We start from the raw sequence: 26,253 nt of genomic DNA on the forward strand, positions 1-26,253 counted from the left end.
AGGCTCTGAGGTCTAGTTCTTTGTTTGTTTGTTTGTTTGTTTACTGAATAAATGTGTTGTCTTTTTGTATGACTGTGCTCCACATATGTGCCTGGTGCCTGCTGGAGCCAAAAGATAGCAAAGATCCCATGGGACTGGAGTTACAGATGGCTGTGAATCACCATGTGGGTGCTGGAAATTGAACCCAGGTCTTTTGGAAGAGCAACCCTGTTCTTTTTTTTTTTTTAATTTATTTATTATATGTAAGTACACTGTAGCTGTCTTCAGACACTCCAGAAGAGGGAGTCAGATCTCATTACGGATGGTTGTGAGCCACCATGTGGTTGCTGGGATTTGAACGCCAGACCTTTGAAAGAGCAGTCGGGTGCTCTTACCCACTGAGCCATCTCACCAGCCCCCGCAACCCTGTTCTTAATTGCCGAATCATCATCTTTAGGCTCTGGTTTATTTATTTTTATTTTATGTGTATGAATATTTTGTCTGCACATGTGTGTGGGTAGTATGGAGCCCAGGAACTTTCAATCCTCCCACTTCAGCCTCCCAATTACACTGGAATTACAGTAGTGTGCCTCCACACACTGCTTAATAGCTACATTTAAAAATATATATATGTATGTTTGTGTCCCTGAGTGTGTGTGCACCATGTGATGCAATGCCCCAGAGGGCCAGAAGAGGGCGTCAGATCACCTGGACCTGGAGTTACAGACGGTTGTGAGCTTCCTGATAGAGATGCTGCTGAATGAGTCTGGGTTTCTGTGAGAGCCACAAGTGCTCTGAAGCACCGTGTCACCTCTCCAGGCTCAGGAACCTGGATTCTCAAAGGGGAGAAAGAGTAAGCAGAACATAGAGGGTTCGTAGGTCAGTGAAAATATTCCCTCTGAAACCACAGCCGGGGACATGTCCTTTTAGAGTTCTTAACCCCCACTGACTCCTAAAACTGCCTTAGAGAAGAAAATCTATCGATTACAAAATAGGCCTTTCATCCCAGCACTCGCAAGGCAGAGGCAGGAGGATCTCTGTGGGTTTAAGGTCAGCCTGGTCTACACAGTGAGTTCCAGGTTGGCAAGGGCTGCGTAGTGAGACCCTGTTTCAAAAACTAAAAACTATGAATATAATAAAATAAATGCACTTTGTGCGAGTCCACCCTGAGTCCTTTCATCTGAGGAATAGCTCAGTCTGTAGAAGGCTTGTCCTGTGTTCCAGCTCCAGAGCCATATAAACCAGGTGTCCCAGTTAGGGCTACTATCGCTGAAACAAAACAACATGACCAAGGTAGCTTGGGGAGGGAAAGGATTTATTCAGCTTACACTTCCACAGTGCTGTTCAAGGAAGTCAGGACAGAAACTCACACAGGGCAGGAGCCTGGAGGCAGGAACTGGTGCAGAGGCCATGGGGGTGATGCTGCTGACTGGCTCACTTGCTATGGCTTGCTCAGCCTGCTTTCTTATAGAGCCCAGGACCACCAGCCCAGGGCTGTCACCACCTACAAGGGGATGGGCCATCCTCTCATTGATCACTAATTAAGAAAATGTCCTGCCGGGCCTGGTGGCACATGCCTTTAATCCCAGCACTCAGGAGGCAGAGGCAGGCGAATTTCTGAGTTCGGGGCCAGCCTGGTCTACAAAGTCAGTTCCAGGACAGCCAGGGCTATACAGAGAAACCCTGTCTCAAAAAAACAAAAAACAAAAAACAAAAAAAAAAAAGAAAGAAAGAAAAAGAAAATGTTCTATAGATTTGCCAGTAGCCCAATCTGATGGAGGCTTTCTCAAAGGACGCTCCCCCTCCTTTCTGATAACTTTAGCTTGTGTCAAGTTTATATAAAATTATCCAGTATACCAGACATGATGGCCCCTGACTCTATATAATTCCTTCACTGCGGAGGTGGAAGCAGAAAGATCAAGAGTTCAAGATTCTCCTTGGTTACATAGTGAGTCTGAAATATCTTGGTCTACATAAGAACCCTGTCTTTTTTTTTTTTAAGTGTATTTTGTATATTTCAGAATATCTGAAATATACAAATAATGTGAACATACATATATAAGTAAGTAGGAAAACTGAATAACATATTTACTGTTTCTGGTGCTAAGTCATTGAAATCTGATTTGCCGTTTCTACCTAGCACAGACCATACTTGTTCCTGACCAACCACATCTCCAATGGACAATAGTCTCACCTGAGCCCTTGCTTGGTCACCTCCTATCTAAAATTTAATTTGATCCACGGGACAACAGAGGGGAAAGGTCTCAGTGGCCTGTTTCACTATCTCCTCCCTGCTCCTGTGTCACCTGCTTTGCCGAAAATTCATGCCAAGGCAGCTTGTGTTTTCTCATCCTACCCAGAGAGGTCAGCCTACTCAGTGTGGCTGCCTCCCACCTTCTACCTCCCAGAGGCTCACCACCTGGGCCATCCTGTAGTTCCTGCCTGAGCTGACGGCCTTCATACAGGTGTTGAAACTGTGTGTGCCATGCCAGGCATTCTGCTAACACAGGAAACGCGTCTTACCTAATCCCTCCTAACTTCTAGAGGTCTGGAGCCATTTGGCAAATAAGGGCTCTCCTGGCCAGCAAACATTTGTGGAGCGCAGCCTGTGTTCAAGGGAGGGGGCTGGGCTCTCCTTGGGCAAAAGGACTCAGAAGTGGTGGCATTTTCAACTCCCACTTGGCTCCGGAAGTGTGTGCTCCACATACCGGTCCTTAGGTGAGCACTTTCTTAACACCCACTCCCCACATACCTACAGTCCCACCCCTTAAGCGGCAGAGCCCTGAGTGTGGGAAGACCTGGAGGTGAAGGCCACTTGCTACCTCAGACTCTCAGGACGACACCTCTTGAGATCTGGTCACCTCTCTGCCCCCTTAAGGTAGGCTTGATGACCTGGGGCAGACAAAACAAAAGAAAAACAAAAACAGGGGAGCAATGGGTAGGGCGGGGCAGGAACAGGGATTCTCCCTTGGGGCGGGACCCTTCCTTGGGGCGGGACCAGCAGCAGACCTGCTAAGTAAAGCCCAGTGAAGGTGGCAGCAGCTGAGGCCTAGCAGAGAGCACCATGAAAGGACAAGTCGGGGACCTGAGCCCGCAGCAACAGGAGGCTCTGGCCAGGGTGAGGGGTGAGGCGGGAGGCAGGAGGGAAGGCACGGGAGCCAAGCAGTACCCAAGCGACCCGCATTGGCTACAGCTTTATGCAAGGACTGAATGGCGAAGCCAGAGCCTCCCGTGCACACCTGTGCTAGGACCTCTCTCTACCTCTGAGCAACTGCCATGGTGTGTGTGTGTGTGTGTGTGTGTGTGTGTGTGTGTGTGTGTGTGTGTGTGTGTGTGTTTGCAAGTTTAGCCTTCCAGCACAGCTCCACCACCCATCCCTGGCCTCTGTTCCCAGGCCAGTGACTACTGCCAGGCAGATTAGGAGAGCCCTGCCAGATTGCGACAGTGTTTGGTTTGGTTTGGTTTGGTTTCTGTTGCTCGGGTTCCCAGTCTTCTCCCTATCAGACTTACTTGTTTACTTTTAATTATTACAGAGAAATAGAGGGGTTAGGGGGTCTGATTTTTGAGAGCCTCCTGCAGGCTGTACCTGGAGAAGGGAAGGGCTATGAGGAAGGGGAGTCCCACCCAGGTTCACATTCAACCTCGTTTGAAGGGGAAGCTTAAGAATTGTGACAGGAAGCCAGGTACTGAAGGTGTGTAAGTCTGGAATCCCAAACCTTGTGAGACAAAGACCAGAAGATTGTGGGTTCAAGTCCAGCCTGAATTTAGTGACTCTGTCTCAAGGAACAAGAGATGAAGGGCTTGTTTTATAGTGTCTCCCATGCGGAAGAACCTTACAGGGAGACATGAGAATCCTGGGTGAGGAAGGGACCTGGGGATTCAGCCATGTGGAACAGGAGGGACCCACTGATGAGACTCCCAGTGCAGATGGTCTCAGAGGGCACCAGGTGCCTCCTGAGTTCTTTTGGAACTGGAAGCATGGTCTTTGGGAGTGGATTATGATAGAGAACCCCACCAGCCACTCCTGCTTTCTCCACTAACTAAAAGTAACAAATGCTTGCTATTTTAAAACATATAGGAAGAGAAAGGAGGAAGGAGGGGGAGGCTAAGGACAGCCCAGAGCTCTGTACTGCCTTGCCCTGGATCACTTCCTTCCAGAGTCCTCCTGAGCTAGGGTGGACCACTGTGGTCACACTTCCAGACACACAGTCTTCAGTGTGGCACTGTAAGGTGGCTTCTCTCCGGGGCTGAGTTAGGAGTCACCTGGAGGGGAGGATGGGTGCAGCGTTATTGTTTTTTACAGGGCACTGGCCCCTTTCACACCCTCCAACCCCCACCCCTGACAAAGTTTCCTCTGGCTCCTGAGGAAGCGGCTGCTTTCTGGTGTGAATCCTCCCTTTGCCTGCTGGGAGCCAGGCTTCAAACCTACCGCTGTGTGCACCCGAGAACACCACACAGACGGCAGAGGGGGGCGGCTATGAATTTACCAAAAAAGAAAAAGGCCAAAGAGGAGAAGTTGTTTTTTGGGAGGGGTTCTTTTTGTTTGTTTGTTTGTTTATAGATTTATTAATTTGTGTATACGAGCCCTTTATCTGCATGTCAGAATTGGGCATCAGATTCCATTACAGATGGTTGTGAGCCACCACGTGGTCGCTAGGACCTCTGGAAGAGCAGTCAGTTCTCTTAACCGCTGAGCCATCTCTGCAGCCCAAGGAGAAGTCGTTAAATGCACAGCTGCATAGTGATAATCCCCCAACTCAGGTGGTGCGGGCCGGTCTGTCACAGCAGCTAACTGGAAGTTTAGTCATCTCATAGGCTACTTGTGCAGGGTTATCAGCTGCACCCGAGGCTGGCTTTAGTAAACTGCAGAGCACCAGTTATTTCCAGACTGGCCTCTAGGTGTTACGCTGTAAATGTGCATCATCAGGCCCCAAGTGCTCATGTTCCGATTGCTGCAGTGTAGGAATTTCTACCTTTACGTTTGGCCTTTTTTTTTTTTTTCACATATTCCTTTTTAATTGTGTGAACAAAGCCAAATGCAGTCCCCTGTCATTCTCTGTTGGATTATCATTATTAGCCAGGCGTGGGAGCATACACCGTTAATCCCAACCCTGGGGAGGCAGAGGTAGGATGATCTCTTTGAGTTCCAGGCCAGTCTGGTTTACACAGTAAGACCTTGTCTCAAAATAACAATTATTTTTGCTGCTTTTAAGAAATTTGGGGTATCTAGCCCTGAATGGCTTCAAACCCACCAGATCCACCTACATCTGCCTCTTGGGTACTAGGCCCAGGCTTATAGAGGGGTGTGTGTGTGTGTGTGTGTGACTATATGAGTGTTTTACCTGAATGCACATCTGTGCATCACATGCGTGCCTGGTGCCGGAGAGGGACAGAAGAGGGGCATTGGATCTCCTGAAACTGGAGTTAGAGATGGTGGTGGGACTCGATATGAGTGCTAGGGATCAGACTTGGGTCCTCTGGAGGAAGATCCAGTTCTCTTTAACTGATGAGCTCTCTCTCCAACCCTGTAGGTTTTCTTTCTTCCTCTTTTTGAGATATACTTTCCATTTGTAGCCCAGGCTAGTCGAAAACTCATGATCCCCCTGCCTCAACTTCCTGAGTGCTAGGGCTACAGACTTGTGCCATCACACCTGGTTTACGTGTTTATTTTAAACACATTCAAGCCTTTGATTGGGCAAATTTGACATTACCTTCATTTCACAAATGAGGAAGAGAAACTCAGAAAGAGTAACCTTCTCTAATTCCAACCATCAGGATGCAATTTCTGGGGTAATGTTTCTAGCACTGCCAGGCTAGCCTTCATTAGAATTACCCTGGAGTGTGGGAGAAAAGGCTGGGGTTCTGGTACTTATGTACCAGAACCAAGGGGAAGGCTCTGGTACTAGCCAGGGAACTTGTCTCCCAAGAAGAGATTCAAACAGTTCTGACCACCTTGCAGGACAGACTGGAGCCCAAACAATGTTGGGTCAGTGATGGGAAGACCCACCCCTTGTTAGGACTTGCCGTTTGTTTAAACTTAAGCCTCATTCCTGGACCACAAAGGACCACTAGTAGGTAGGGGGGGTCACTGGACCTCTTGTTTGTCTTTACGATCAATCGTGGCCACACTGAATGAATTTCCTGTCTCAGCTTCTCACTGTAGCTTGCCTAGTAACTAACTGGCTTGCTGGGGACAGGCGGCCACGCCCACCTCGTTTGCGCTGCCAGGGCCCAGGCTCTGACCCAGATGACCAGGAACACTCTGACCATCACACCCATCCTTTGCCTCCTAGTTCCGGGAGAATGTCCAGGATCTGCTGCCCACCCTGCCCAAGGCCGATGACTACTTCCTTCTGCGATGGCTCCGAGGTGAGGTCATGGGGGTCAGGGAGGCAGAGAGCGAGGGAACGTAGAGAAAGGAGCAAGGCAGCAAGTGGGACACCGCAGGGAACAAGCTTGCTGTGATACAGGCTTCCCATCGGCCTGCTCTAGGCCAGCTAAATCTAAGCTCCACTACTCTCAAAAGCGCAGCGCTGACTCCTCTGAACCTTAGGCTCTCTCTCCAGAGTGGGCATGAGTCACCTGAGTGAAAGAGAAACGAGGACAAGACTGTTTGCAGTGATGGGTCGAGCTGGTTTATTGTAGGTGTGAGGGAGAGCATAGCCAGACTCTGGTCCGGTCCAGACTGACCTGGGCCATGGGGGTGGGGCTGAGAGAGGAAGGGGCGGGGCAAAGGGAGTACCTGGGAACCTAGAGCACCTAGAGACAGGGTAGGAAAAGTGGCTGAGGTTATACAGAGACCAGAGGCTGGGGAAAGGGAAGCCCAGCCCCTGGACTGGAGAGTTTAGGCTAGGGGGGGCGGGGCATGCCAGCCAGGATGACTCTGTAAGATGTCAGTATGTACTGATTGCTGCCAGGAGAGCCTGGTGGCCAGAGTCCACTTTGATATGTTAAACAGGCACCTCAGTTAGCCATTTGTCCTGAGTTTGAGACTTAGCCTCACTAAGTGTGCAGAGTTTTATTTATAGACTTAAAAAGGCCAAACATTACAGCACTGTGTGCTGTGTGTTGGTGCAAGTGGCCGTCAGAGATTGCTGCTGGGTGCTTTCCATAATCACTTTATTTATTGAGCAGGGCCTCTTGCTGAACCTAGAACTTGCTGAATAACTAGTCTAACTAGACAGCTCACTCCAGGGACGCCTCTGCCTCCGCCTCCGCCTCTGCCTCCCATGTTTTGGGATTACACGTGAGCTATTACAGAGGTGCTAGACTATGAACTAGTCTTTGTGCTTGTGTGGCAACACTTCACTGAGCCATCTCCCTAGTTCTTACCTTTCCCCAATCTGTCAGTCAGAACCTGAGAACCTGAAGCCTGGCCCCAGTGACTTGTGGTTTCTTATGCAAACACTAGAGCCCAACTCCAAAGGACCTATGTGTCCCTCTCCTAATGGTCAGTCTCAAGAAAACGAACTGGTTCTGTAAAATCTGCTACTTTATAAGTAGCCTGCTGTTCTGTCCAGATATGGAGACCAGCTGGACAACTAAGTAACTTCCCTTATCTCTAATGAAAACCTAACTCCCGTTGTTTCCTCTCAGGGGGCAACTGCTCCTCTCTCAGAGCTGTTCACCTTCTGTTTCTACTAACCATTTGTTTTCTTTAATGAGTCTGTTCTTTGTCTGTCCGAGTCTTCTAATACTTTTACCACAGTGTCTTTTCAGGGCCTCCCCAGCTTGGCCCTGAACACTATCTTTAAAACTGGGTTTTGACTTCAGTCCCCTGGGGGCATTGAACAAACACAAAGAAGGAGCTGAAGTTAATGGTAGAGAAGGGGCTTCTTATAGAAGTCACAGAAGTCTGGAGAAGTAATACCAGAAATGGCACAGGGCTTGGTGGATGGGGAAATGACTTTAACTCACAGGATAGAGTTTGTACTTTAGGTAAATCATTCCAGAACGTGGGCACAAGGCGCCTGGTTTAAATAGTTGTCAGCAAGACAAGGTTGTGAGTCCCCACTCCACATGTGCTGGCACAGTCCTGGCGAAAAGCTGGCCTGTGTTGTGGGCAGGGCTATGATCCCTGTCTTCAAGATGCTGAGTTAAAGATGAGGTCATCAGGCCTACACGAAGGAAGCCTGTCCTGGAGGCTGCTCCTCGCTTCTGTTCTCTCTGTGCTTTTTAAAATCCAGTTTTAGAAACTTTATTTTAAAAAGTTATAGGTTTTCAGAAAGAAAAAATAAATCCCAGGGGATCAACAAAAACTTGTAGAATTCCTATATGAAGTAATATCCAATTATTATTATTATTATTTAAAGATTTATTTATTATTATATCTAAGTATACTGTAGCTGTCTTCAGACACACCAGAGGAGAGCATCAGATCTCATTACGGATAGACGGATGGTCATGAGCCACCATGTGGTTGCTGGGAATTGAACTCAGTACCTTCAGAAGAGCAGTCGGTGCTCTTAACCACTGAGCCATCTCTCCATCCCAATATCCAATTATTTAATATAATGAGAACTCAGGTACAACTCAAACCAGCCACGAAACCTATAAAACTTCTAGAATTTTAACTTAGAGCAGAAAAGATGCACACACACCAAACGAACAAAAACCTTTAAATGTTAATATATTTAGAGGTTGTTGTGTCTGGCCAGTAGATCACAACCTGGGTTCTAGCCTGGAAAGGCATTTTGGAAACCTGGAAGAGAAGAGGGGCTGGGCTGCGCGAGATAAGGAAGGAACCAAGACAAAGGTCTCTGCTCAAGGTTCAAATTTTACTATTTCGGCACTCCGTTATGAAGGAAGGGGGAGGAGCCCAATTCCCACCAAATAATCTTGGAGTCCAGTAGCAGGGTGATCACATGATGGCTTCAAACAGCAAAGCGGCAGGTTCCAGCAGTGGGCGTGGCAGAATGATTGAGCGGGAAGCTCCACCCCTGAGCAAGCAGGTTTCAGGCTGGGGGAGGGGAGACTACATCTCCTCCCTGTTGTTAATAAAAATTAAAAAAAAAGAAAAGGCTGGGCTGAGGCAAAAAATTTATCTATGCTCAATAGTTCTGCCTGAATTCTTAGGGCTAAAGAAAAAAACCCATCTCCGTGGGATTCCCTAACTTTTCTTATGGTAAACCGTATCTGGATAAGACTGTCCTTTCTATCCTAGTAAACCACTAACAGAATAGCGCTGAGCTGTAGGCTCTGACTTTATAATGCTAATTAGTGCTGAATAGGTAACTTCCTAGTTGAATTTTAAGTAGGGCGTTGGAACCCTGACTGAACAAATTCGAAATGCACTCTACACTGAGTTGATATTCCTCCGCATTTTGGATGACAGGCGGGAAACAGGGAGAAGGGGGTAACGACCGGCTCCGTAGTACAAGGCCAATTGGCTTTTTTAGGGTGGGAGGCAGTGAAGGGCTTGCCCTTCCAACAGTACGGTCTCCAACCTCTCTAACCCCTATTAATTAAGTTTAAAAAGGCCATGCTTAACTGAGGTGATCAAATGATTTTCTCATCCGTAGATGAGTGGGCTTTTAACCTTGGCTTGGGTGGACATTGACCCGATTCCTCCCGTGGGTGCTATCATGACCCACACCTGTGGCTCTTGGTATCTTTTGGGGAGGGGAGGCAGAGCCTTAGATATTTTTGGTTTTTAGCTGGAATTAGATACCAACCTCCTTCAAACCGGGTATAATGCACAGAGGACTCAGAACTGGTCAAGCTGGACCTCTCCTTGCAGTAGTTCTCTGCACCAAGCGATACCCTTACCGTATTCATATGATCACGAACCAGTATGCACAGTTCTGAGTACTGTGCAGCTCCTAAAGGAGAATTGTCAACGTTAGATTTAGCAAGGCCTAGGCAAGAATTATGTCATTAGTAACACCACGATTTGTGGCTAAAATAGGAGCTGGAAGTCTTCTTCCTCATCCCTGTTATTCCCATAGCCTGAGGAACTAAGGACACCTTGCAGTAACAGCAAGGGTGAAAAGCCAGAGGCCAGCTAAGGGACTAAGCCCATCTATCAAAATAAAAACCAATCTCTATTAATATTTGAAATTTCTACTTTTCTAGCCCTCTTGGTAAACCTAAATTTTAACTCAGACTGAAAGCCATGTGCTGGAATGTCCTTGGAATGAAGATATCAGTTGCCACCTGTGTGCTTTTGGGGGCGGGGGTTGTACGCCTGCTGGTCTGGCTGGAGAACGTTAATTAACCTGCTTGAAAGACAAGTCTTAAATTTGTAATCAAACTACAAGCGGCAGTCAATGGAACAATGGCCGTTTTAACCATAACTTTTAAGTTTCTTGTGCAAAGTTAGGATAATATCTACAACCTTGGGAAAGCAAAACCCAAGTTTAAAACAATTTATCATCTTTAAAATCAATATTAAAAGCATTACTATCATATTACAAAGTTTGGCTGCCAATTAATACCTATGAATACCTATTAAAGCAAGCTTTAACACTTTAATAAAGAGGCATTGCTTTATATCTTATCTTAAATTTTACTATTTAGGATAGGAACCACATTAATCATTATCTAAACTAGAAATATCTTTAGAGACCCAGCCTCTTGGCCTGCCTTATGCCACGTGTCNGAAGGACTCTAAACTTGAGTTATCAAATTTAACACTAACCATCTGTAGCAATGTAACAATTATTAATCTTAACCAACAACNTATGAGCTGAATGTGAAAACATGCAGAGCATATTATCAATAAAAAAGAACCAAATGAAGCAGTTAATTTTAGACCAATCAGAGAATATTAATTTTTGTAGCTATAATCATAGAATAAAAGGCACTTTACCATTTGTCAAACACATTAATCATGAACCATTTATCAGCTTTTTTACTCCAAAACTAAGAGGCTGTGCACTCGCCCTTTTTTCCTAAAACAGTTTTTCCAGCAGGGGCCCTCCTGCCATGTGTCTGATTCCTTGCTGAAGCGTGTGGCAGCTCTCAGCTTTGCAGATAAAGTTTTTTATACCATCTTTATTATCCAACATAAAACATTGAACATTCATTCATACAGACTGGACACGAACATACATGAATTGAACACGAGAACAGATTGGTGCACCAGACATTAGACAGGACACAAAAGGGGACACAGTACTACTTCTGTGTACTTCTAAGGCCCAAAGAGAACAAAGCATGGCACTCCTGAAATTTCTCTCTGCTTTTTGGGACATTTTCCTCCCTCATGATGCAATCTGCCTGATTATTAATTTCCTTTTAATAAACCCTTTCTTTTCTCACGCCTAAAAATGTAGCTTCGGAGAGCCACGGCCTACCGCCTGTTATAATACCCAGCTCCTGTTAAGCTTCACTGCTGAACCTAAGTGAACCAGCACTTGGGTTTAACGCTGTCTCAGCTTAGCCCATACCTTCTCCGGTATGAATTTCCTTTATCCTTTAATTATTCCATGGAGCTCCAAACCAGCAGTGCCTCTTCCAAAAATCCTTTGCTGTTTCTCAGTCCCGTGTTCGTTCGCCAAATGTTGTGTCTGGCCAGTAGATCACAACCTGGGTTCTAGCCTGGAAAGGCATTTTGGAAACCTGGAAGAGAAGAGGGGCTGGGCTGTGCGAGGGGAGACTACAAGAGGTGTCACATTCAATTTGGTAGTCTGTAGACATATTTAACTATCAAAATTAGATTAAATTAAGACTTCAAGCCATTGTCTCACTAGCTACGCTTGCATTCCTCAGTAGCCACATTCAGCTAGTGGCTGCCACTCTGAGCAGTTCAGAGATGGTGGGGACCATTTGATGGACAAGCACTGATGCAGGAGACTCTAATAAGCACATAGGTGGAGGGAAAGGCAGGCTAAAAGCCCAGGGCTTCTTCTCAGACACGGGGAGTGATGCTCACACTGACAAGCCACTGCTTACGATTGTTTGGTCTCTGACTGTGGGACTGGAGCCCCTAGGAGACAAGTTCAGGCTCAGTTGAAGCCGTTGAGGATTGAGATGGGCTTCCTGTGCGTGCAGTAAATGACTTGTAGAGGAGAGGCTGAGCGAGGGGCCTCTGTGGTCACTTCTTGAAGTGGTTCATGAACAGGGCAAAAGGCTGTCTGGCAGGAAAGTCACCTTGCACTTGGACATCTCTGGTGGTGCATTGCACTTCAGTTCCATCAATAGGAAATATGATAGCAAGCTAGTAGCATTAAAAAGAAGCTGCCAAGGCGTTTCTCAAAATAGACTGTAACTGTGAGCTGGAGGCATGCCTGTAGTTCCAGCTGTTTGGGAGGCTGAGGCAGGAGGATTGCTTGAACGCTCAGAAGAGTCACAAAACCAGAAATCACATCTGCAGAAACTTTCACAGAGGTAAAGATACTCAAAAAATATCCAAGGTCTGCTGAGAGATGGCACACACCTTTAATTTAATCTCAGGACTCAGGAGGCAGAAGCAGGCAGATCTCTGAGTTTGAAGCCAGCCTCAGGGCCTACAGAGTGAGTCCCAGGACAGCCAGGGCTACACACAGGGGGGAATACATATATGTGTGTGTGTGTGTGTGTGTGTGTATATGTATGTATATGTATATGTACATATATATGTATATGTGTGTATATGTATTTATATACGTGTATATATGTATATATACATATGTGTGTATGTATGTGTGTGCATATATATATATATATATATATATATATATATATATATATATATATTCCAGGACTAGCGAGATGGCCTGAGTGCATTAAGTTATGTGCTGAGCAAATGAAGACCAAGTTTCTTTTCACAGCATCCATATAAACATCAAACCCCAGCATGGTCTTTGTGTAACCTCACACATCTAACATTGACCCCAGACTCCACATTCATGTGCACACACATACACATGAGCAAACACATGTGCTACACACAAAATTTCTGGACCCAGAGTGCATTCTAAGGGTATTAGGAAAAATGAGAACATCCTAATTTTGTCCTCATGAGCCTCTAGGGACCAGCTCATCCTAGCAGTTCTAAATAATGTATTTATTTGTTTATGTGTTTATTTGTTATTTATTAGGGGGTGGGAGGACTCATGCAACCAGTGTACATGGAGGCTGGAGAGGTTTGTAGATTGGATTTGTTCCTTCTGTCATGTGGGTTCCAGAGATCAAACTCAGGTCATCAGGCTTGGTGGCTGAATGAAAAAAAAAAAAAGAAAAAAGAAAGAAAGAAAGAAAGAAAGAAAGAAAGACAGACAAAAGGGAAGGACTGCTCCTAGCTATGGTGGAGGAGAAAGGCTATAGAAAGGACAGCATAGCGAGGGGCAAGGATAAGCCTAAACCAGGCCTTGTGAGGAGACAGGGAAGGGCAGGGCCAGACCAAGAGGCCAGGAGGGTAAGGGTAGACCAAAAAAATCTGGTAACCAAAATGGTTGGATTATATAGAGAAGGGCAGCCCAGTCCCTGGGTTGGAGAAATTTAGGGTAGGGGCCAGCTATGTCAGCCATAACCTGGAACAGGTAGGGACTGAGGGATGCTGGGAGAACCTGGCATCTACAGCCACTTTGGTATGTCCAATGTCACCTCCCTTAGCCTTTTGTTCCCGGTTTCAGACCTAACAGTCCTCCCCATGTTTTTGCAGCTCGGAACTTTGACCTTAAGAAATCTGAGGACATGCTCCGAAAGGTAGGATCCCTATGTCCTGACTCCCCCACCCCCTTGGCAGATCCAGGTTTCTGGCCAGCAAAGGCTGTCCCTTCTCAGATTTCTTTTTCCATCCTCCTGGGTCTTTTTTGAACAAAACCTGAGCCCCTCCTCCTCAAGCCCTTCTCCCACCTCCATCCTCAGTTCTGAGGAGCCTAGGGTGCTCTGGTAGAGTCTTGTGGCTGTGAGCAGAGACCTGGCCTTGTGTCCCTAATACTTGGGGAGACTTTGGGAACAGACAGATTCTGCAGCTCCTGCATGTCCCTGCAGCATGTGGAGTTCCGGAATCAGCAGAACCTGGACCAGATCCTGACGTGGCAGGCACCAGAGGTGAGCCCCTTGCAGTATCCCCAGGCCTGCTGGTGCCCTCCCCCATCTCACCACTGGATGGTGCAGTGTGTGCTGGCTTAAGTCAGGACTTTATGTGTCCAGGTGATCCAACTCTATGACTCTGGTGGTCTGTCTGGCTATGACTACGAAGGCTGCCCTGTGTGGTTTGACATCATTGGGACACTGGACCCCAAAGGCCTTTTTATGTCAGCCTCTAAGCAGGACATGATCCGGAAGCGTATCAAAGTCTGTGAGATGCTTCTCCATGAGTGTGAGCTGCAGAGTCAAAAGGTGAGTGGTGCGGTTCAGGTGGTAGGGTGTGTGGTGGCCTTAATGTGTCCAAATGGGATACTAGGTACCGCAAGGATCAGCACCTTGTCTCTCTAAAACTCACCAGCTCTCAGTATGGTTTTCTCCCTCTTTAATCCCTCAGTGAGCATCTGTGTGTGTGTGTGTGTGTGTGTGTGTGTGTGTGTGTGTGTGTGTGTGTGTGCGCGCGCGCGCGCGCGCATTGGTGGGGAGGGAGGGAGGGAGAGAGAGAGAGAGAGAGAGAGAGAGAGAGAGAGAGAGAGAGAGAGAGAGAGAGACTCTGCAGTTAAGGTCACTAATGCCTGTCTTCCTTCTAGCTGAGTTTGTGAAGTGCCTGCTGAGCAAGCACAAAGACACATTCAGATTCCCAGCACCCACATAAAAAGCCAGGCCTTGACATTGACCCTGGGTGTAGTGAGAGCCCTTAGCTCTGTTCTCAGGATTTCTTAGAACAGCCAGCTTTGCTCATGGCAGAGTTAGTCACTTCTGTCGATTCTCTAACTAGGAAAACTGATGGCCAACCGGAGACGTTTTGTGCTTCCCACAAGGGATTTAAGGAGAGACTACAGAGTTACTAATATATGTAATTATATATGTAAAATATATATCATATACATCACAGGTGTAATATATCATATATCACCATACATTTTGTATCTTCATATATTTTATATATGAATATATATTATATGTAAATGTTCATGTATTCATATATAAATTATTACATGCACACACACACACATATATGAAACCCTAGTGCCAATGAGATCGCTGAGAGGGTAAAGGCTCTTGCAACCATGCCTGACAACCTGAGCTCAATTCCTGGAACTAACATGGTGGGAGGAGAGAACTGACTCCTGCAAGCTGTCTTATGACTTCCATACAAGCGCTATGGTATGCACATGCGCACATATACACACCTGCTACACATGATAGCTAGCTAGACAGACAGACAGATATTTAAACACACACACACATTTGGATCTGATCTGGTAGTGCATCCCTTTAATCCCAGTACTTGGGAGACAGAGGCAGACGGAGCTCTGTGAGTTTGAGACCAAAGAGATCCTTTCTTGAAAAGCAAACAAGCATATATACATGGAACCCTCAGGAGTGCAGCTTCTGTTCCAAGAAGGCCTCATATTCCCCTGGACAGGTCTCGTCTCCTGCCCCCAAGGGCACTCTTACCTCTGCATCTTTCAGAGTGAATCCAGTGCAGAGGGCAACCCTGTTGGTCTTGTGAATCAGAAATAGGAGCCCAGCACTTGCCATGGTGCATGTGGGGAGATAGAGAACCAGTTCTCCTTCCATCACGTGGGTCCCAGGAGTTGAACTCGGGTCATTGGCTTGGCAGCAAGAACCTTTACATGTTGAGCCATCTTCTCAACCCCCAAATCATGGTTTAGCCACACTCCAGGACAGTGTTGAGCAAACTGTGATGATAATCAAAGAGCCTACAGCCTCTGCTAGGACTCAGACTCAACATCCCTTCACATCCTAGGTGAATACCATCTGTTTGGGACATGTCAGGGGCTTGACAGGCCACTCTGCCGTGGGTTGTGGGAGGCAAGAAGAAGGAGAGGGATGGCCAGGATGCCCTGTGTGGATCAAGATCTAAGCAGTGTGCCTGGTCTGTTCCACACAGCTGGGCAGGAAGATTGAGAGGATGGTGATGGTGTTCGACATGGAAGGGCTGAGTCTGAGGCACTTATGGAAGCCAGCTGTGGAGGTCTACCAGCAGGTAAGGCAGGGGACAAGGGTAACAACAGCTCCAGGTCAAGAGGGACCCACCGCACACAACAGCTTCCCATCCATGGGAAAGTAGAGACAGCCTCCAGGGAACCTGTGGACCAGCCTGGCCTTGAGATGCTGTTCGTGGGACCACTGGAGGAGAAGGAAGAGGAGGAGGAGGAGGAGGAGGAGGAGGAGGAGGAGGAGCAAGGACAACCCAGAGAGGCTGCACACATCATGGGGAAGGCCAGGGTGGGCCTCTTGCTGCTGCAGCAGAGCTGCAGAAGTCTAGGCAATCAAGGTGCTGGGCACAACCATGACAAATGTCATTTTGACTTCACAGTTTTTTGCCATCTTGGAGGCAAATTATCCTGAGACGGTGAAAAATTTAATCGTTATTCGAGGTGAGTCGGTGCCTGGGGAGAGGAGACTGAGGAGGGGTGATAGTAAAGAAGCCTTTGAATTAGAAATTCTCTAAGTCATCTCTTGTAGGGAATAAGGGTTTTGATTTTTTTGTTTTTGTTTTTGTTTTTTTTTTTATTATTTCTTTTATGTATGTGAGTACACTGTAGCTATCTTCAGACACACCAGAAGAGGGCATCGGATCCCATTACAGATGGTTGTGAACCACCATGTGGTTGCTGGGAATTGAACTCAGGACCTCTGGAAGAGTAGTCGGTGTTCTTAACTGCTGAGCCATCTCTCCAGCCCCGTTATAGGGAATAAGATTTTTGTTTGTATTTTTAAGACCATTCTTTTGCAGACTGGTATTTCTGTAATGTGCAAAATCTTGCCCTGGTATGTGGCAGCCATGTTAGTTTCTCAATGTTTGCTGCTGTTTTCTTGCTCATCTTGGTGTTGACTGGGCCAGTGGCCATGGGCCAAACTGACTGATGGATATTCTGTGAGAAAGGATGGCCCCTGTCTCCAATGGCCATCCCAAATTCCCTGGATCCAGATGGCCTGGGTTCACATCTAGCTAGTGCTGTCATCTCAAGCAAGTGGGTTTCATCTCACTGAGGCTCAGCCTTCCCATGTTGTGAAGTGGGGACACCATGGCACCCACCCCCTGTGAGATAGTTGGATGCTGAATGAGAACATTATGCATAAAACCTGGCCCACAAAACATGCTCACTGGGCGAGCAGGTGCCCTTGGGGTGGGACAGGATATCTAAAGCAGACTTCCCCACCTACTTTCACCCAAAGGACTCTAAAGTCACCTAGCAAAACTCTGAGTCAGGAAAAGGAGAGATGTCCTCAAGGAATCACCATGGCTGGCTGTGGGTTCAGTTTGTGCCCAACTCCCTATGACTAGATTATGGGACTCTGCTGACTGCTGAGAACCAGGCGCCGTGCCGACAGCCCTAAGGTGCAGCAGGGCATGGCAGAATCCAGACCTGAGCACCTCCTGCCCCGTGCATCACCACGGCTGTGGTTTTGTGCAGCTGCATTTCCTCTTGTCCAGCTTCCCAATGGAGTTCTGTATGTTTCAGCCCCCAAGCTCTTCCCAGTGGCCTTCAACCTGGTCAAATCATTCATGGGAGAGGTGACACAAAAGAAGATAGTGATTCTGGGAGGTACGTGCCTTCACCCATGGCCCCTAGCCAGGGCCAACTCTGTGCTTGTCTGGAAAACAGAGGCTGCTGCCAAAGGCCGCCTTCATCCGGGACAGTCTCTTCACAACCATGGCCTGGCCTCCTCAGCACACAGAGTGGGCTTCCAGTTCCAGATCATAGCCGAAGAGCTAGAAAGCAAGCTCCTGTGTGTGCTGTGTAGACTCTCAGGGAAGCAAGCGGTCCCCTCTGTGGGCTCTCAGTTGGCCTCCTAGAGCCCCTCAGAAGCCCCTGGTCCTTACACAGGTAACTGGAAACATGAGCTTCTCAAGTTTGTGAGCCCTGACCAGCTGCCTGTGGAATTTGGGGGCACTATGACTGATCCTGATGGTAACCCCAAGTGTCTGACCAAGGTACAGGATGCCCATGGGATGGGAGGGGGAGACCTCCTGCCCCACTGTTAGCTTACCCACCTCTGACTCACAGATCAACTATGGGGGTGACGTGCCCAAGCGCTATTACCTGAGCAATCAGGAGAGGCCACAGTATGAGCACAGTGTGGTCGTGGGCCGAGGCTCCTCCCACCAAGTGGAGAATGAGATCCTGTTCCCAGGCTGTGTGCTCAGGTAGGGACAGTGACTATCATATGCCTGGGCACAGCCAGAAGGGCCTCCCAGCCCACACAGGAGGTCGTCAGTGGACTCTTATCTGCCCCAGGTGGCAGTTTGCTTCAGATGGTGGAGACATCGGCTTCGGAGTTTTCCTGAAGACCAGGATGGGGGAGCGGCAGAAGGCTGGGGAGATGGTGGAGGTGCTGCCCAGCCAGCGCTACAATGCCCACATGGTGCCCGAGGATGGGAGCCTCACCTGCCTCAAGGCTGGAGTCTGTAAGAGCTTCAAGCTTTCCTGCAGTTGTCTTTGTGATGGAAAGAAGGCCAGCTATCTTGGACCAGTCTGGTCTTTCTGGGTTCCCTCTATGTCCAACTTCCAGGGAGAGTGTAGGGCTGTAACTAAGGACTCCAGGGTTGCAGTCTTCAGAGTCTTGGATCTGGAGTGTAGATGTGAGGGAGGAGGTGCATTGTATAATAGCCAAAGCTCAGCACTAAGAGACAGCTAACTAGGCATCCAGGATTTTTGTCAGAGGTCCATGAAAGGGGCCTGCCCAGTTGTCTGAACTGCAAACATCCCAAAGAGGTGGCTAGAACTGATGTCAGTTTCACCAGAAACAATGTGGTGTAGAGTCTTAGCCAGCTTTCCATATTGTACTCAAATACCCAAGGCAATTGGCTAAGGGAAGAAAAAAAAAAGAGTAGGGGAGGGGATGTTACCATACCAAACAGTTCTAGAGGTTCCAGTCCTACCCATGGGCCTGCTCAGCCTGTCCCCAAACTCACAGGGCTGTCCTTACACTGCTGTCACCTCTCTGTCCTTATGCTGCTGTCACCTCTCTGTCCTTATGCTGCTGTCACCTCTCTGTCCTTATGCTGCTTGTCACCTCTCCTGTCCTTTTTTTTTTTTTCAGAGACCTTTTAGGTTTGTTTTTTTTTTTAATTAAGATTTATTTATTTATTATATGTAAGTACACTGTAGCTGTCTTCAGACACTCCAGAAGAGGGCGCCAGATCTCGTCACGGATGGTTGTGAGCCACCATGTGGTTGCTGGGATTTGAACTCTGGACCTTTGGAAGAGCAGTCGGGTGCTCTTACCCACTGAGCCATCTCACCAGCCCCACCTCTCCAGTCTTATGCTGCTGTCACCTCTCTGTCCTTATGCTGCTTGTCACCTCTCCTGTCTTATGCTGCTGTCACCTCTCTGTCCTTATGCTGCTGCCACCTCTCTGTCCTTATGCTGCTGTCACCTCTCTGTCCTTATGCTGCTGTCACCTCTCCTGTCTTTATGCTGCTGTCACCACTCTGTCCTTATGCTGCTGTCACCTCTCTGTCCTTGCAGATGTCCTGCGCTTTGACAACACCTACAGCCTCCTGCATACCAAGAAGGTCGGCTACACTGCCGAGGTGCTTCTTCCAGACAAGGCCTGTGAGGAGAAGTTGCAGTTCAATGAGCCCTCCTTAGGACAGTGAAGACTCTGGCCACCTCTGATTTTACTCCATCCAACTCCTTCACACACCCCTACCCCTTGCACCCCAGGCAGGGTGATGCTGAACATGGCTACAGAGATCTCCAACCCTTGTCTCCATCTTAGCCTCCCTTCGTACTACTCAGACACAGACCAGCACTTTCATCCCCTGTACCCAGAGAATGGGGCTAAGGGTGACATCACATGTCCACTGAGAAAGGACACTGCCCCATGGTCTCATCCTTCTGAAGATACCCACACACCCATGGTTCAGCCATGCCTGGTATCCCAGATGGGATTGGATACATGAAATCCACGTCTGGTTCCCCACAGGAAGCACAGCTGCAGGTTGGCTTCTCTCCAACTGGAGGTCAGCAAGGATGGGAAGGGCCAGCTGGAGGCAGCTGGGCAGACTGTGAAGGGGGAAGAGGCCCCAGCTTGAACAGAGCATCAAGACCTTTCAAACCCCCCCCCTCCTTTGGAAGGAACAGCAGACGTGGAGAGGCAGGGCATGGCGGGGAACCCAGAGGAAAAGCCACACTCGGCTTCATGAGGTGGAACAGGTTGCTGAGTCTAACAAAGAGACACATACACATACGTACACACGTGCACATGTGCCTCCTGCACATACACACACCTGCTAGGACCCTACTGATACTCAATTTTGACATTCCCTCTTTCTTTCTTTTTTTTTTTTTAAAGATTTATTTATTGATTATATGTAAGTTCACTGTAGCTGTCTTCAGACACACCAGAAGAGGGAGTCAGATCTTGTTACGGATGGTTGTAAGCCACCATGTGGTTGCTGGGATTTGAACTCCGGACCTTCGGAAGAGCAGTCGGGTGCTCTTATCCACTGAGCCATCTCACCAGCCCCATTCCCTCTTTCTTAAGGCAGTTGTTCACTCTGTAGCCCAGGCTGGCCTGGCATTAGTCTGCCTTCTTTGGTGTCTTGAATGCTAGTGTTGCATACGGGCACCACTATGACTGACCCGGGTAGAACTCAGGACCAAAGCTAAGCAGCAGGAGGCACAGGTACTAGAGGGCAGGGTGAGCCACTCTGGGGATTCATCCTGACCTCTAACTTGCTTCTTGGAGAACCTTCTAGATTTCCATCCATCTGCATGTCTAAGGAGAGAGTTGAAGCTGCCAACATCACTTCCCATGTGACCCAGGAGATGGCTGGTGACAGCTTGTTGTGTGTGATGTCTCAAAGGCTGGCCCTCCTAGCATACACAGACAGCCCGCTACTGCTCCACTAGGCAGGTGTACTGAACCTAACAGCAGATGCTGCTGAGTTTGATCCAGTGTGCCTCTGTGGATTGGCTCTGAGAAGCGATGACCTGGGGCCCAGGAGCTTAGGCTGTCCTGCACTGCTTCTCCTGGGCCTCTGGCTGGGACAGAAGACCCATGTCCCATTCAGGGTGGCTTAGACACTGGCTTAGGTTACTGATGTTGCCTTCTTTGTTTGTCCTTCTGTGCTGCTGGGCCAACTGTCCCTGGAATTAATGATCAGATAGATGTTCCTGGAAAGGGATTCCTTACTCCAAAGGCCATCAGCCTAGAAGCCTTAGCAGACACCACCTTGTCAAGGCACCTTGCAGGCAAGAATTCAGGCCCCCACCCTCTTCTGCTTCTGGATCCTATCTATGGTTTTCTCTGCTTGATGAACAGATGTCTTCATTATCAAAGACATTTTAATGGAGAAAAACAGTAAACCTGGAAGATGAGGGAACTCTTCAGAGGAGCCCCTAGCCAGTGTATCTGGACCAGTTGGACTATTTGCAGTCAAGGCTTAGAGTCTGAATTGGGGGTTAAATGCCAAGAGGCAGTGCCAGGACAAATTCTTGCCTAAGATCAGCTTAAGCAGATTGTCAAGAGGAAAAAAAAAAATCTGTGCTTTTTCTGGATCCAAAGAGACAGCCTAGGGCTGTTAGGCAAGAGTCATGAGGCATTTTCCAAGGCCAGGGTTGCTCCTGCACCCACAGTGTGGATGCATAGAACCCCTCTTATTTTTCCGAAGCAACCCAGCTTTTTGGGGTCACTTCTCCACATCTTTTGACAGGCTGAAAGTGTTGTCACTAACTGTGATTAGAAAAACTTCGACTTCATTCATCTCTCTTCTTGTCTTGATGAGCTCTCAGAATGACTCACGTCATTAAAATAAGAGGCCCCTAGACTTGAATCCTGATCCTTGCCCTTCCAAGCACCAACAGCCAATTTTCCCCACCAGTACAGACTCACTAGTATTTCTAGACACACCTGCCCCATGCACAAGGACAGCTGATTTGCCCATCACAGAGACAGACAGACACCTGTTGCTGGGAGCACGGGAGTGGGCAGCAGGCATGAGAAGCGAGCTGCAGGTACCAGCAGCTCTGGCTCCCAGAGCTGGCACACCATACCTCATGGCTAAACAAGGAGCACAGAAGTCACCTGAGGAGGTGAGGCAGGACCTTCCTCAAGCCCAGGAAGCCTTGTGGGATTAAACCCTCACACAGCAAACCCTCGCTCCTACAGCCTTGTCTAATCCTCTGACATTGCAACACAGTGCTGTCTTCTGCAAAGTTCACGACTGAGAATCATGCCAACTGAGTTACAAAGCGAACCAGAAGCCCACAGAAAACACCTGCAAAACGCTTCCCACAACTTCACGGGTTTGGGGTTTGGCCAGGTTCATATTAACTCTGGACCTTACATGGCTTGTAGGGTCAGATTGGACCTGAAGGAGGGTCACTTGTGATTTCTTTCCTCCCCTCCCCCTCCTCTTCCTCCTCCTCCGTGTGTGTTTCTATTGTTATAACTCAGGTCCTTGCACAAGTTACACAAGCCCTCTGCTTGTGAACTACATTCCCAGTCAAAAAACAAAACAAACAAACAAAAAAACTTGATGCCTTTTTACAAAAAAGAAAGTTTCCGTTTTCATTTGTTCATTCATTCATTCCTTAGTGTTTACTGAGCATTTACTGTTCAGCACCTGGCATTGCACACTGAGTTGCTCCAACTCTGCCAAAGGGAAGCCTGCGCCCACTGAGGGAGGCAGAAGTGACCGTGATGATCAGAAGTCAAAAGTGTACGCTCTCTTCTGGTGTCTTAGTGGAGTGGGCACCAAATCTGTGGGGCACACCCAGAAAAGAATAAGCTTTGGCTCGAGGAACTGGCCATGAAAGGACCAGGATGGGGTGACCTGATGGGGACACTCCTCTGGGCTGAGGAATGGGATTTGAGTGGCCATAGGGTGTTTGGGGCCAAAGGGGAGTCAGGGGAACAGGACTTGTGCAGACATCAGATCATGTTACTAGATGTCAATAAATTGTACTTCAATGTAAGTTACAAAATGGCTCTAAGAGTGTGGTTTGTCAGGGGTGGGGTGGCATTTTTGACAAGGGATCATAGATCTAAGTTCTTCATATAAGTTTCTGGGAATCTTGAGGCCTCCTCTATCCAGAGGGTGCAGACAAAGCAGGGCTACTCTTCCCAGGTCACCTCCTTGTCAAAGTCCTCAGAGCCTTTGGGAGAAGGCAGCTGGTGCATTTGTTTATAGGATTGTTTCTGTGACCGTTAAAAACAGCCTTCTATGACCACCCCCTCCCCACATCCCCACCCAGCCAAGCTCATGGGTTTGAAGGGGACACAACAGAGTCACTGTGTTCAGAGCAGGTTTTCAGTTACGTTCTACGTCCATCCCTCCACAGTCTGCACAGCTCCTGGCGTCCTTGTGTGCCACCCTGAAGCAGATAGAGATGAAATCCCATTTTATAGGCCAGGACATGGAGGCTTAGCACCTTGAAAAAAGGGGTGTCTAATGGCAGGCTGGGGCTGGTACCCAGGTCAGCTGCCCCCTGTGTCCTCATTGCCTCCTGAGAGGAGACAGTGGGCCTCTGCCAAGGACTGTGTGGTGGAGCTTCAGTGAGGGACAGAGGGAAGTCTGGGATTTCACAGCCTAAGGAAAGGCCAGCTTATTCCAAACTTGCTCTGTGCCCAGATCAGTCTGTGGCAGGAAACCTTAAGACTAATTACAGATGAGGAGATTCAGGTTTGGGCAGGGAGAGACTTGCCCTGAGACACAGCATAAGAGGAGAAAGCCAAACTTAAGAGGCAGAGGCAGGGGAATCTCAGTGAGTTCGAGCCCAGCATGGCTCACAGAGTGGGTTCCAGGACAGAGAAACACTGTCTTGAAACAAGCAAACAAGGCAAGATGTGAGCTTGAGGAACTGGGCACGGAATACAGCCTGGCGCTAGAGCATTTGGTCAACACGGGCAGAGCCCGAGGTTCAATCCCAGTACTATGAAACAGGTCCTAGGTTCAAGCCTAAACCATGAACTTGAGTCCATCTGGCCTGTGGAAGGTAGAAGGGAACAGGTTTTTTAACTTCATAGAAAGGGCAGCCAGTTCAACCAGGGACTGAGATGTGTTCCCTTGGACTTGTGGTCTCTACCTTCCTCCACAAGGGGGCAGTGTTGGGCCAGACATGCCTTGGCTCACAGGAATCCAAATAAAGTCAGCTTGCCTCATTAAGGATGACTTTAACTCATAGATCAAGGTCCAGGAGGCCAAACTCACCGGCCCCAGATGTTTGAGGCTTCCCAGGGTGGCAGAAAAAGGCGGTTTGCTCCGACTTCAGATCCTGCCGCTGTAGCATGTTTTCAATGGACTGTCTTGTCCCATAGCCCTTGCCCAGTCACCACCTGTAACTTTAATTTTCTTTAAATTGTATTTTTAATGATAGTTTTAAATGATTTAACCTTTCTTATAGCCTACCACCCACCAGAGGTAGTGGAAAAGAAAGGATAAGGGAGGAAGTAGACCTGTTTAGAAAGGTTCTTTGGAGCAACTCCCGCCTGTGTTGTCTGGAAATCAGCAGTTCAGTTCACAGGTTAGCAGCAGCGGCAGCTCGATCCACCCGGAGACACTTCACAGATGCACCAGCAGTCCAGTTCAGTAAAGTCGGGTTAGCAACAGCAGTGACACAACCTAGCAGAGAGAGCCAGTGGGAGGGACCAGCAGGAACACCAAACGTTCTCTGTTGTGCCTCTCAGGAAGCAAAGGTCAGCGAAGGTGCGAGACCCACAAGCATTGCACCGCTAGCTGTACCAGAAGCCAAGCTCCATGGAATCCTATTTCTACCCTCTAAGCACCACATGTCCTCCACATGCCTTGCCTCAGCGCCACAGGTCTTGCCTCAGTACATGCATCCAGTCAGCCCAAGTCCACAGAGACCCAGCAAATGCAGCAGTGTAAGGTAGACCAATCCATATGTGTGGTTAACAGAAAATCCTTCATCATGTGTCCTTTCATGTGTTTGCTTTAGCAGAACATCCTCTTTCCCGTGTCTGCTTCAGTGAACCCGTTCCTTCACCAGTCTGTCTTTCACCTGTGTTCACTTCAGGAAAACACTCCTTCACGTGTTTGCCTCAGCAAACACCTCCCAACACAACTGACTTTCCAAAGGACTCTTAAGTTTCCACTTCCATCACCCCCAGCTTAAATGACTTGAGGCCATTGCTACCCTCTCACCCAGACTCCAGAACTCACAAAGGACTTTCTCTGTGTAAGTCCTTCCCTGGCTCCTCAAGTGTCCCCGTGTGTGCGTGCACATGAGTCTCATGAGGCCCTCTGTGACCTACCATATCCCTCCTTTCAGTCTCAGGATCACCTAATAACCTGAATCTACCAAGTCCTGATGATCCCTCCTGCCTCCACCTTTGCTTGACCTATGCCCTCAGCCCAGGACTCCCATAGCATGGTTCTGTGAGGCTTAAGGGCCTCAGGAGACCCACCTCCACCTCTATCCAGCAGAGCTCAGGTCTCAGGAGACCCACCTCCACCTCTACCCAGCAGAGCTCAGGTCTCTTCTCCATATTATGGAGCAAAAGGACTCGTGTTCAGCACAAGACAGCACCATCATCTGCCTCAACTCTCTCTCCTCGTCATCCGAGCAGCTAGCCCAGGCTACATGTCCTGTAACGTCTGGCCAGAGATAATAGCATTAACTGAGTCTCCTGCCCTGCCTAAGAGGCAGTGGCTGGTTCAGTGGCAGTTCTACGACTGCAAGTAAGGACATCTGATTCCATAGCCATGGGCCTCTTTGTTAACTTTACATTGCCATAACAAAATATCTGAAACAATTAACTTATAAAGAGAGAGGTTTTCCCTTGGCCCACAGTTCGGGAAGTTCCATCTTAAATTGGGCCCCATTGCTTTTCTGGACTCCTACTGAGGGAAACACAAGTTAGTCCTTAGGCCTGCCTTGGGCTTAGCTCTTTCTGATCTGCCCACGTGGCAGGTTCATTAACACAGTTTACCTGGGAAGCTCGCTGACAGGTTGGATCAGTAGGACACGTGTCAAAAGCTGCACATGGTGGCCTGCAATCCCAACACAGAGAAACTAGACAGGCAGATCCCCGGCTGGCACAGTCACCATTCCTCCATACAGAACAGGAAAAGGCTCCAACATGGTTAGTCAGAGAAACGAAATTCAAGGCCATAATCACTGAAGAGCCACTAGGATGGTCAGAATAAGAATTTACCTTTAAAGCCGGGCGTGGTGGCGCACGCCTTTAATCCCAGCACTCGGGAGGCAGAGGCAGGCGGATTTCTGAGTTCGAGGCCAGCCTGGTCTACA

The 26,253-nt window shown here is 48.2% G+C and overlaps 1 protein-coding gene across 3 annotated transcripts; it reads left to right on the plus strand.

Moving 5' to 3' along the window:
- The first annotated feature begins 2,462 nt into the window (after positions 1-2,462).
- LOC110304696 (SEC14-like protein 4) lies at positions 2,463-19,735 on the plus strand. Of its 3 annotated transcripts, none has more exons than XM_029484120.1 (12): positions 2,463-2,697; positions 6,273-6,348; positions 13,565-13,608; positions 13,897-13,956; positions 14,059-14,247; positions 15,911-16,006; positions 16,340-16,400; positions 17,490-17,573; positions 17,856-17,962; positions 18,036-18,175; positions 18,267-18,436; positions 19,501-19,735. In XM_029484120.1, exons 3-12 carry the CDS (start codon positions 13,597-13,599, stop codon positions 19,629-19,631), a joined length of 1,050 nt encoding a protein of 349 aa, XP_029339980.1. In that variant the 5' UTR covers positions 2,463-2,697; positions 6,273-6,348; positions 13,565-13,596; the 3' UTR covers positions 19,632-19,735. The 3 variants fall into 3 exon arrangements, with proteins under 3 accessions (XP_029339980.1, XP_029339981.1, XP_021031884.1); XM_029484121.1 differs by lacking the exon at positions 2,463-2,697 and adding an exon at positions 2,733-2,857; XM_021176225.1 differs by lacking the exon at positions 2,463-2,697 and adding an exon at positions 2,983-3,097.
- Positions 19,736-26,253: the final 6,518 nt, after the last annotated feature.

The sequence above is a fragment of the Mus caroli genome, chromosome 11 (assembly GCF_900094665.2).
Source record: "Mus caroli chromosome 11, CAROLI_EIJ_v1.1, whole genome shotgun sequence".
Lineage (NCBI taxonomy): Eukaryota > Metazoa > Chordata > Mammalia > Rodentia > Muridae > Mus > Mus caroli.